Below are 12465 nucleotides of genomic sequence, written 5' to 3'. Positions count from 1 at the left end.
AAGATGTTTGTAATTGATATATTTTAAGATTTTCAGTGTAACATACCGCAAACATATTTTGTGCTTGATCTTTTAAAATAAATTATTCATTTTAAATGTCATTTTCATCAAATGTTTCAAAAGCAAATGACAACACACATGTAAATTGATTACAATAATTTTTTTTCAAAACTATATACAATAATATAGCTGCAAGCAGCAATTGCGGGGCCAAGCACCTTCAGCGCAATGAGCACCCAAAGCACAGCAAACACAACACGACGCAGCAAATGCGCAAAGCGCAGAAAGCGCGCAATACAGAGCCCGAACCCGAAGCAAAGCAAATGCAGAGCAGAACCACTGCAGTGCGGAGCAACAACAGTAAAGATGGCAAAAATATAACACGTGTGGAAAACCAGACAGGTCGAGAAGAACGTGTTAAAGCGAACACAAAAGGAAATCTCAATAAGTGAAAGTAAGAGCTTTGAGATTCAAACCCATGACCTCAGGTTCCCAAAGCATGGAGCTTACCGTATGCGCCACTGAGTAAACAATTAAACCATTGAGTTGGTGTGTCCAAGCTATAGAATAAAGATTTAGAGCTGTAAACATTGATATCCAGCAATTACCAAAAGTGCAGAAATGACAACAGAGAGCACAAATAACTGAAATACAATGTATAGTATGAAAATCACAAAACTTAAGTGAGAAAAAAAGTTAAGACAAAAAGCCACTGCAAATGGGATTTGAACCCATGAACTCAGATTCCCAAAGCACAGCACTAACCGCATGCGCCACTGAGTAAACAACTAAACCACTGAGTTGGTGTGTCCAAGCTATAGAATAGAGATTTAGAGCTGTAAACATTGATATCCAGCAATTACCAAAAGTGCAGAAATGACAACAGAGAGCACAAATAACTGAAATACAATGTATAGTATGAAAATCACAAAACTTAAGTGAGAAAAAAAGTTAAGACAAAAAAACACTGCACATGGGATTTGAACCTATGAACTCATGTTCCCAAAGCATTGCCCTTGCAACATGCACCACTGAGGAATCATGGGTTGAAAGGCTGTGGAAAAGAGGCTTCAAAGCTGCAAACATTGACATGCCAATCACTAAAAGTGCAAAAATAACACAACAAAGCAAAAATAAACAGAAATACAACGTGTAGGGCAATCAGATAACTTAAATGGCACTGAATTCGTAAAGAACATTTTGTACAATAATGAACAACACGGGCAAATTTTGTCAGATTCTTTTTAATATGACAATGGGACAGCATGACAGGCACGGTCAGCTTTACAGAGGTATTTCTCAAAAATTTGACACCCAGCAGAAGAAAAATGTTCAGTCACGTCTGTGCAGATTGATCCAAACATTATACGAGCAGAACCTGGCATAAAATAAACAAAATTTGTAAAAGGAGTAGCGAAAAAATCATCTACCATATGCTTTACAATAACACATGAAAAGAATGTTGGAAAATGACAAACGAGGTATCGTTGCAATTGGCATAAACCAGTGAATACAATTTCACAAAGAAATTAATATCAGACAAAGTATTCAGAAGTTAAAAGCAGTTCCATAAGAACTGATATAGTTTATAACCCCTAGGTGGCGCTGTACTCTGACTTCCCAGGTACCTTCAGGACATCATCTCGAAGTTCCTTACTAATTTTTGCGCGGATATGTCCAATAGTTCAAAAAATATAACAAATTATGTGAAATTTCAAAATGGCGGACAGGCGGTTCAGTCAAACCCGGCATGATACACATCGACAGATGCGGCATGAGGTAAGCAATCCATAGACATCAAGATCATAATTTTCTGACAAACAGTTCAGAAGTTATTGGCAAAAACAGCCTATTTTCATATCTCATGACCCATAGGTGGCGCTGTCACCAAATTTGGCATGAACCCCAAGTTCATGGTCCACATGAGGTGTACCAAATTTTATTTCAATTGATCAAAGAATGACCGAGCTACAGCTTCAGAACCATTTTTGCGTCAACCTCGTTAAGTTTGCGCATTTATTACTTTTGAACAAAGATAAATATCAAAATTCTGTTCGGTCATTTCTGTGCAGCTCACGCCAAAGTTCACGTGTGCCAAATTTCATAACAATTGAACCAAATTTGAAGGAGGAGTTGCGAATAAACGGAATACTGTACATTTCAAAATGGCCGCTACTGTAATGGGTGGAGTTTTACTGTAAGGCATTAAAAACAATAAGCATGAGGAGAGCAATCACGTGTACTAAGTAGAATTTTCATAGATCAAGCGGATCAGCAGTTATAACCATTTGAACATTCAATTTTTGCACTGCTGGTGGCGCTATAGAGTTAGTGCTAGAGACCCCATTTTTGGTCACATGACTATTTATTACCACGACTACAACTGTGCCAAATTTCATCATTTTCCTACATACGGTTCATAGGGCTGCCATAGACTCCCATTGGGGAAGAAGATGAAGAATAATAATACTGACAGTTCCAATAGGTGCCTCAGCACCTTCGGTGCTTGGCCCCTAATGACATTTTTAATATGACATTTTGTTTCTTCTATTTTCGTTAGGTATGAGATACGGGAAGAGCAGATCATTGCTCTTGAACAGCTGGGTTTCAGCTGGACATCAATTGCTTCCTTATTTGGAATGAGCACACGGAGTCTTTATAATCACAGACAACGTTTTGGTCTTCTTTCAAGAGAGCCATTTCTTAGATTAAGTAATGAAGAATTAGATTCACTGATACTACAGGTGCTGTCCTTTACACCAAATGTAGGACACATTTACATTCAAGGAAGCCTTCGGAGTAGAGGTATAAGAATCCAAAGAAGATTACGAGAGAGGCTCAGAATTTGCAAACTTTATTTAACCAGGAGAAATCATATTGAGACTATAGTCTCTTTTTCAAATGATCCCTGGCCAAGAAAGTCAGCACTTAAAATCTAATAACATCCCAGTAGGACATAACACAACATCTAACAAAACAAAAGTTAATACAACAAAATTTAAAATGACATAATAACAATTATGACATAATAACAGACAAAAACAACAATCTATATACATTCACAAATATAGCTGAAGGTTTCACAGATATATTATTTAAAATCCTTAAGTGATATAATAGTGCCTAGTTTCATCTGTTTCTGCAAAGCATTCCAGGTTGAGGGAGCATTATAACGGAAAGCAATTTTGCCAAATTCAGTTTTAACAACAGGTATATTAAAAAGAATACTGCTTTTTGATCTAAGGTTATATCTGTTGTTTTCTACTAAAGAAAAGACTGATAAATAAGAAGGCAACAGTCCAATTATTCCCTTATAAATAAAAATAAACCAATGATGCTGTCTACGAATTGAAAGCGGAGGCCAACCTGATAAACTATACAGCTTACAATGTGTAAAATAATCTGCTTTAGTAACAAAACGTAAAGCAGAATGATAAATAGAATCCAGTGAACATAAAACAGACTTTGCTGCATGCATGTACAAAATATCCCCATAGTCTATGACAGATAAAAAGGTAGAAGCAACGAGTTCCTTTCTTACTTTCAAATTAAAACAAGCCTTATTCCTATAATAAAAACCTAATTTAACTCTCAATCTTTTTACCAAGTTATCTACATGGGGTTTAAATGTAAGCTTATCATCCAATAAGAAACCCAAGTAATTATAACATGACACTCTTTCAATTTTCGTACCCTCTTGCGTAATAATATGTGGCAAATCCTGTACATTGCTGGAGTGAGTAAACAACATAAATTTTGTCTTTTTGGAATTAAGTACTAATTTTAATTTAAGTAAATTATTTTGTAGAGTTATAAAGGAATCCTGCAGTTTCTTTAATGCCTCATATGGAGTTTTAGCAAAACTGTATATGATAGTATCATCCGCATAGAGATGTACAGCTGCATTTATATTTGTACAAATACCATTTATGTAGATTGTAAACAACAAAGGTCCTAATATGGAACCTTGCGGTACTCCAACACTTAGTTTTGCCTCCCCAGACATAATACCTTCACAATTAACATATTGATATCTACTATTCAAATAATTATTAAACCATTTAACAACATTATCAGACATTCCAATTTTAGACAAACATTTTAACAAGATGGCATGATTAACCGTGTCAAAAGCTTTTGAGAGATCAATGAATAAGGCTGCACAAGACTTTTTACAATCAATAGCACTAGTAATATCATCAACTACCTTTATGGCTGCTGTGATGGTACTATGCCCTTTCCTGAAACCTGACTGAGATGAAATGAGAATATTATTTACTGTTAAAAAATTCTTTAATTGATCCCTAACCAATGACTCAAAGATTTTTGCCAATAAGGAAAGTTTTGAAATAGGACGATAATTGTCCATATTAGTTGGATCCCCATTTTTAAAAAGTGGGATTACTTGCGCTGTCTTCCAAGATCGAGGTATACTGTTTTGTTCTAAAGATAAAATAAAAATATAAGTTATTGGATCAACAATAATATGAGCTACAAGTTTCAAAAGGAAAGGGGCAATCCCATCAGGACCAGCTGACTTTTTACAATCTATATTTTGTAAAGCAAATAAAACCTTATCCCTTGAAATAGGTTCAAAAGTAAAAAGGTTCGAACCCCCAACATTGGGGTGAAAAAACCCTGGAGATGAAAGAGATTCTGGCTCTGATTTAAAATGGAGACCAGCAGTGGCAAAGTGATTATTAAAAAGATCAACTATATCTGTTTTATCTGTGATTTGTACGTTATTAACATTTACAATTTTAGGAAGTGCTGAAAATGAAGAGTTTTGTACCGTTTTTAATGAATTTATAGTTTTCCAAAATTTAGCTGGATTTTTTAAATTTTTTGTTGTCTCATCAAGATAAAACTGTGACTTAACTTTGCGTATGTGTGTAGTACATTTGTTTCTTAAATATCTAAAAGAAACCCAATCAATTTCTAGCCCAGATTTCCTTGCCTTTGCCCATGCCAAGTCCCGTTCATGTAATAAAGTGGTTAATACATCAGAAAACCAGGGATTATTCCTCCCCTTTACTTTAAACTTTCTTAAAGGTGCATGTTTATTTAAAATACCCATAAATGAATCTTTAAAATAGGACCATGCTAATTCAACATCAGGAATTAAACAAACCCTTTTCCAATCAAAATGAAAAATATCATGGATAAAAGCTTGTTGATCAAACAATTTAAAATGCCTTTTCACTACAATTTGTGGAACTGCCTTTTTGAGTTTACAATTTCTAATCATGCCAACAGCACAATGATCACTTATGTCATTTGGGAAAATACCTATTTGTGTGCATTTATCTGGGTTATTAGTTAAAATCAAATCTAATAATGTTGACTTTGTTGAGTCCTTTACATTTGGACGAGTTGGAGCATGTATTACTTGAGTTAAATTTACAGAATCACAATAATCTTTAAAATCCTTTGATACATCTGTCAACCAGTTCCAATTTAAATCACCAACCAAAATAATTTCTTTCTGATATATAATATTTGCAAGTGCAGTTGAAAGTATAAATAGAGCTTCCTTGTTAGCTGAAGGGGGTCTATAACAACAGGCAACAGTTAACCTGGTATTTCCCAACATTAAATCAATAGCTAGCATTTCAAAACACTTAGGAACAGTCATAGATTCTATCAAAATGGCATTTAGTTTACAATTTACATATATAACAACACCCCCTCCTTTGCTCTTCCTATCTACACGAAATATATTGTAACCATCAATGGCGATATCATTATCTGAGAGTGTTTTCTTTAACCACGTTTCTGATATAGCAATAATATCTGCCTTTGTAGACATCGCCCATACTCTAATATAATCAATTTTAGGCATCAGACTACGGACATTTAAATGCACAATCTTCAAACCAGGACGACGTGAAAAATCAGAAGGAACATACAAACATTCAAGTTCAGGTCCTGGATTTGATTGAACATTTCCTGCCATAAGTAACATCAATAAAATAAGACGACGTTGCCACACATGTTTTGATATTTCATTTTCAGACAAACATTTCAATGAGTCGAACGACTTCACATTAAAACAACAGAATTTGTCTTTGACCAAAAACAAATAAACTAAAAACAGTTTGTGAAACTCCTGTGTAGGAGTATGTGTATGCGATGTACATTTTGACGGTAACTTTTCATGTGAAGCAACAATTAACGTCTTTTGTGTATTTAGCACATTTTCATTTGTATGACAAGTCTTTAACTCTAGAAGACAAAGCAACCATATTACCTGTAATGCAACCATGGCAAAACAGACTGTGGAAAATCCAGCCACGTTGAGTCCAAACAATCGACGCTGTGATCAACTTTGTCGAAACTGCAGCCCTACATCGACGCCAGCGTTCGAAAAAGCCGAATATAAAATGCAGCACCCCAGGCAGGCGAATAGATGTAAATAGCAATGCCGATTTCCAACAAAAGTAGATCTGGAATTTCCAAGCTTTCTCGTGATTGAAGTCCCACAGCGAAACTAGCGTTCGAAAAAGCAAGACTTATAGCTCACGGAATCTCCAGGACTTCTCACAAACTGGCGTTCAAGAAGGAAGACTCACAGCTGCAGCAATGGATACATGCGAAGCTGGTGCTTGCCGATTTTTGCCAAGGTAATAGAAGTTTCCAAATTTCCTCTTATATGGACAGATATTGTAGTTATTGTCACTTATAGTCGCTCAACTTTCAACATTGTTAGTATAGAGGAACAAAGAAAAAAGGAACAAAAACACAGGAACACAGGGACATAGACCAGATTACAAGCATGCCGCCATCTTGGAGCATTTACTTAGCTTTAGTGCCCAATCGTGCCCAATTATTGATCCAATTGGAAGAGCAATAAGACGCAGACAGACAATACATCGACGGATTTACAACATTTCTTCACCAAACCAACTATGGTGGGGTTATAGTAGGGATGGGCGAGTACAGCATTATCTGTATCTGCAAACCATATGAATTATCTGTATCGGTATCTGTACTCGGGGTGGGTGTGGCCTAACCCGGAAGTAGGCGGGGTTTGTCTTGAAATGGGCGGGGCTTTAACTGGTATGTTATTTTAAGCATGCAATTAATATATGAGTTGATCAGAAATTTTTATATTTCTGTATCACTGATCATAAGAGGGAGAGAGAGAGTGTTTGTTTGTGTGTGTAGCTTAATTTGTAATATTATTTATTATTTATACCACTACTACCTTTATATTTGATGAAATACAGCAAAAAGTGTCAGACACTCAGTGCGTAAAGTAAAAAAAAACTGGTTAAAGGCAGCTGATGGTTAAAACGAAAAAACTTAGATGACTGGCAGAGAGAGGAAGAGAGAGGGAGAGTGTGTGTAGCTTAATTAATTTGTAATATTTATAACACTAACTTTAACTTACTACCTTTATTTTTTATGAAATACAGCAAAAAAGTGTCAGAGAGAAAAAACTGACAAGAGAGAGAGAGAGAGAGAGTAGCTTAAATTAATTTGTAATATTTATATTATAGCTTAATACCTTTATTTTTGTATGAAATACAGCAAAGACGTGCCAGACACTCAGTGTCTGGTTACTGGTTAGAGACAGCTGAAGGTTTAAAAAAGAAAAAAATTCTCCAACAGGCGGAGACGCGATGCGAGTTGCATTCACGTCTGAACGAACCCATGTTTACCAGAACTCTGCTGGTTAGTACTGTAACAGTGCTAAGGATCTGTTCCATGTTCTAAGCTGTAATGTTTCTCCCAGCCTCCGGGGGGAGGTAGAGAGCTCTCTAAAGGAAGTAGTATCCTTTTTAAGAGAGACAAGTTAGGGTGTTTGGTATAGGTGCCAGCATGGCTTTGGAGCCGTTTCTCAATGTCAAGGAAGGATCCTCGGAAGCTAGAATTTCGAGGATGCTACGTCATCGACGTCCGTCGAAGGACTGTTCCAATGTCAAGGATCCTTGAAATTTCAGCCAAGGACTGAGTCCTTCGTTCGAGAAATATCCCATATACAGGAAAGGATGCAAATTTGTATCCTTCGCGCTCTTCACGCGCTGAAATCACCCACAATCCTATGCGCGCAGCACCGAAAGCACACCTTTCAATCACGCAATGACGTAATGACGTGCACTTGCTAGCCTGTTCCATTTAACGTGTTCTCCGAATGCTTAAAAGGAGCCTCGCTTAGCCTCTAAAGGAAGTGACTTGTAAGGACTAGTCCTGCCAAGGAAGTATCCTTGACATTGAGAAACGGCTTGGGTGTTTGCTCAACATGGCCTTATGCCTGAAACCCTATTTTGAGGAACATCATTGTTCTACAACTCAATGTATGTGTTATTCTATGTTGTTATTTGGTGAAGTGCATATTGTGATTTGTGTGTTTTTGTATATTTGTTCAGAGGGTTTTTGTTTGACCTCATTCATCATCTTATAAGGACTCTTCATTGGACTATGATTGATCTAATTCCACAACTTTAATTATAACCTGGATGTACTCTTGGATACGGTTTGAGACAATTTATGTTTCACTGTCATTCCTGAACTTTAATAATCAACTGATATTATCTGGACTATTTGGATCACTGGGACATTGCCTATGTGTCTGCATTTAAGGAGGAAGACTCAAATGTGCTAATGGAAGGTTGTAACTGTTTCCTGTTTATTTTTGTGTAAATGCTTTTCCATTGTCATCACTGTTTGTGTATATACATATATTGTTTGGGTTTCACTCTTAAAATTTTAATACATCTCTCTACTCTTAGAAGCAAGAATCTCCTCTTTATTTAATATGTGACTCAAATCTGAGATGTTACATAAAATGGCGCCCGAACAGGGACCTTCTTGACTTTTGACAATTTTGGGAAGAAGAGTATGATTAAAGTGCAGTATATTAATTGATTGGTATAACTTGTTTGTGAATTTTATTCACCTGAGCTTAGTTTAAATGATGGATGCATTTCATGCTGGAGATGACGGGAGTGCGGAGCTAGACTTCTCGGCTGAACCTTTTACAATTCGTCGAGAACCAATTCAGGAGATAATACGATCCTTTGGTAGCCTGTTTTTGGAGACTGAAGAGGAAGCTGCTGTGCAAAAGGAGGAAATAAGCTTGGATGATTTACCACCACCACCCCCGGTGGAAGAGGAAGATGAAAGTCTCATCAGTCTTGCTATAGCAGCAAAGGTAAATCAGTTAAGCATGAGAATGGATAAAATGGAAGAAGACATTATGGAGTGTATTGGGAGAGTGGAGCGAAATACTCGTGAGCATCTTCAACGACACGACCATAGTTTGAGAACTATAGAAGAACAAGTTAGAGAATTGACCAAACAGATGACAACTCAAGCTCAGTTGGTTGAACAGAACCAGCGGAGTATTGAAGAAAAGCTTACAAACACAATGGAGAAACAATGTAGCCACGTGAAGCAACTATTGGAAGGACAGATGCAAGATATGGGTGAGGCCATGATGGATTGTATGAAGAGAAGAGACATTCAGTTTAAGTCTATGGTTCGTTTTACCCCAAATGCCGTGTCTACTCCCATAGCTTCACAAACCTTCACAACTTCATTACCAGTTGGTCAAACAACATCTACATATAGCACGATTCCTTATAAAGCAGCAGTCAGGCTGGAGTTCCCTATCTTTGGACGCACAGAGGGTGAGGATCCGATGACCTACCTAGAAAGGTGTGAGGAGTATTTATCAGTGCGACCGATGAATGATGGCGAGATCTTGGCGATACTTCCATCCATATTGATGCATACAGCAAAAGACTGGTGGATGGCTGAAAAAACCCATGTCAAAACTTGGAACCAATTCAAGGCTGCATTTCTGCGTTCCTTTCTACCTGATGACCATGAAGTGGAGGCAGAGAGAAAAATTAGAGAGAGAAAGCAAGGAATAGGTGAAAGCATCCGGACATTTGCTTTTCAGTATAGAGCCATGTGTCTGAGATTGAAGCCAACGATGACAGAAAGGGAAATACTTCAAGCTACATTAAGAAACTGCAATCCTCGAATCGGTAGTATTTTGAGAAGCACAGTCAATACATTTGATGAATTAGTTCGTGTTGGAGTGTTGGTGGAACGAGATATGGCAGAGGAAAGAGCTTATTGGAAACAACATAATGCTGAACAAGCCAACCGAAGAGGAGGAACCGACAGATCCGGTAAAGGCAAGAGCGGAAGCCATAACATCGCCATGATATCTGAAGGTAACATTCAGCTATTAACCTTTCCTGTAGTAGTGCAGAAACATACTTGTGATGCTGTTATAGACACTGGTAGCTCGTATTCTCTAATCCAAGAATCTTTGTGGAGAAAATAGAAGGAAGATGCTGAGACTTGGAAATCTAGCAAAGGACTTTCATTTGCTCTTGCCAATGGACAAATACAACGAGCATTAGGAGAAGTGACATGGGAATGTACATTACAAAAACCACATACCCGGTGAGATTGTTTATCATGAGGAATCAGGACCTTTCATTTCCACTCATTCTCGGACTTGATTTCCGTATGTCAACTGGTTTAAAGCTCGACTTTAACAGTTCTTCTTATTCATTGGCTGGACAAGAGGAATCACCACAATCATTCTCCTGCTATCTTCAACCTACCACCATTAACATTCATTGTGCGCTATCAACAATACAGGTGTCTGAGAGTACAATAACCATCATCAAGAATGTAGTAACCCAAGCTGATATTTCACGCAATGAGAAAAGGCAACTTGAAGGTCTTTTATTAAACTGGCCTACTGTATGTACAGATGACCTAGGACAAACCTCCGTTATCAAGCATCAGATATCCACAAGTGATTCCATCCCGGTGCGCTAAAGACAATATCCTGTGCCAATACACAAACAAAAGTTCATTGATGATGAAGTTCAAATGATGCTGAGCAAAGGCATAATACGACCATCTACTTCACCATGAGCAGCCCCAGTTGTCTTAGTGCCAAAGAAAGATGGGAGTGTACGTTTCTGTGTAGATTATCGACCTCTAAATAGCAAAACCCCATTGGATGGATTCCCAATGCCTCAAATACAAGACATCTTAGAGTCAATGTACGGAGCCTCAGTATTCAGCACTCTAGATCTGAAGAGTGGATACTGGCAAGTTATGATGGATGACTGCAGCATCCAGAAAACTGCATTCATTACCCACAACAACCAATATGAATTCCTTTGTCTACCTTTTGGATTGAAAAATGCAGGAGCAACTTTCCAAAGACTGATGAACCGAGTACTGAAGAATTTACTTGGTAAGTGTTGCTTCGTGTACATTGATGACATTGTGGTATACTCCAAAAACATCCAACAACACATCAAAGATCTCAAAGCAGTGTTTTGCGAAATGGAAGCAAGTAATCTAACTTTAAATCTTAAGAAGTGTAACCTGTGTAGGAAATCAATATCTTTCCTAGGACATGTGATTTCTGAAGAAGGAATCAAAACAGAGGAAGCTAAGGTAGAAGCAGTGAAGAACTTCCCTATTTCAAGGAACTTAAAGGAGGTTCAGCGGTTCCTTGGCCTTGCTGGATGGTACCATCTTTTTATTTCAGGATTTTCAGAGCTTGCCGCGCCTTTACATGCTCTCAAGCGGAAGGATGCAACATGGAATTGGACCGAAGAATGCCAGAATGCTTTTCAGAGGCTGAAGGATGCTTTACAAAAGGCCCCAGTTCTCGTTCCACCAGACCCTAGCAGACCGTTTAAAGTACAGACAGATGCAAGCAACATTGGTCTAGGTGCTGTTCTTACTCAAGAATCGGACCAAGGTGAATGTGTCGTGGCATACGCTTCAAGATTGCTTCATGGAGCGGAGAAATCATACTCTGTATCAGAGAAAGAATGTCTTGCTGTGGTATGGGTGGTAGAGAAGTGGCAGAAGTATTTGGAAGGAAGACGATTTCAAATTATTACAGATCATGCAGCTCTAGTTTGGGTATTCAACCATCCCAAACCGACATCGAAACTCATGAGATGGGCCATTCGACTTCAGGGATTGGACTTCACTGTGCAATACAGAAAAGGTCGGTGTAATGTTGTTCCTGATTCGTTATCTCGTGCCCTACCTGGAGAAGATATCCCAAGTCCAATAGCAGTCTGTCATGCACAAGATATGGGTAAAGATCTGCCCATAGACTGGGAAGAATTAGGAAGATTCCAGAAGGCTGACCCAGCACTGCAAGAACTATGGGACTAAGCAAAACATTCTACACAAGGCACATGTGGTGCAAAACCAATTTTTATTCCGATGTATACCTGATTCATTGGAAGGAAGTAGTTTACAGGTGATCATTCCCTCAAGCCTTCGACAGAAATTCCTCGAATTTGCCCACGATAACTCATTGAGTGGACATATGGGACGTATGAAGACGTTGCGTCGGTTACTCAATGTGGTGTACTGGCCAGAAATACGACGGGATGTATGGGATCATTGTAAACAATGTCAAGTTTGCCAAAAATATAAGCCTCGCATATCCAAACT

The 12465-nt window shown here is 37.9% G+C and overlaps 1 protein-coding gene across 1 annotated transcript; it reads left to right on the top strand.

Annotated features, from left to right (window-relative positions):
• Window positions 1-8228: 8228 nt before the first annotated feature.
• LOC141368949 (uncharacterized) lies at window positions 8229-12175 on the top strand. Its single transcript, XM_073873795.1, has 2 exons — window positions 8229-8300; window positions 8373-12175. Exon 2 carries the CDS (start codon window positions 8918-8920, stop codon window positions 10301-10303), a length of 1386 nt encoding a protein of 461 aa, XP_073729896.1. The 5' UTR covers window positions 8229-8300; window positions 8373-8917; the 3' UTR covers window positions 10304-12175.
• Window positions 12176-12465: the final 290 nt, after the last annotated feature.

The sequence above is a fragment of the Misgurnus anguillicaudatus genome, chromosome 12 (genome assembly GCF_027580225.2).
Source record: "Misgurnus anguillicaudatus chromosome 12, ASM2758022v2, whole genome shotgun sequence".
NCBI lineage: Eukaryota > Metazoa > Chordata > Actinopteri > Cypriniformes > Cobitidae > Misgurnus > Misgurnus anguillicaudatus.
The sequence above is the reverse complement of the archived record's forward strand: the minus strand, read 5'-3'. Positions and strand labels throughout refer to the sequence as shown.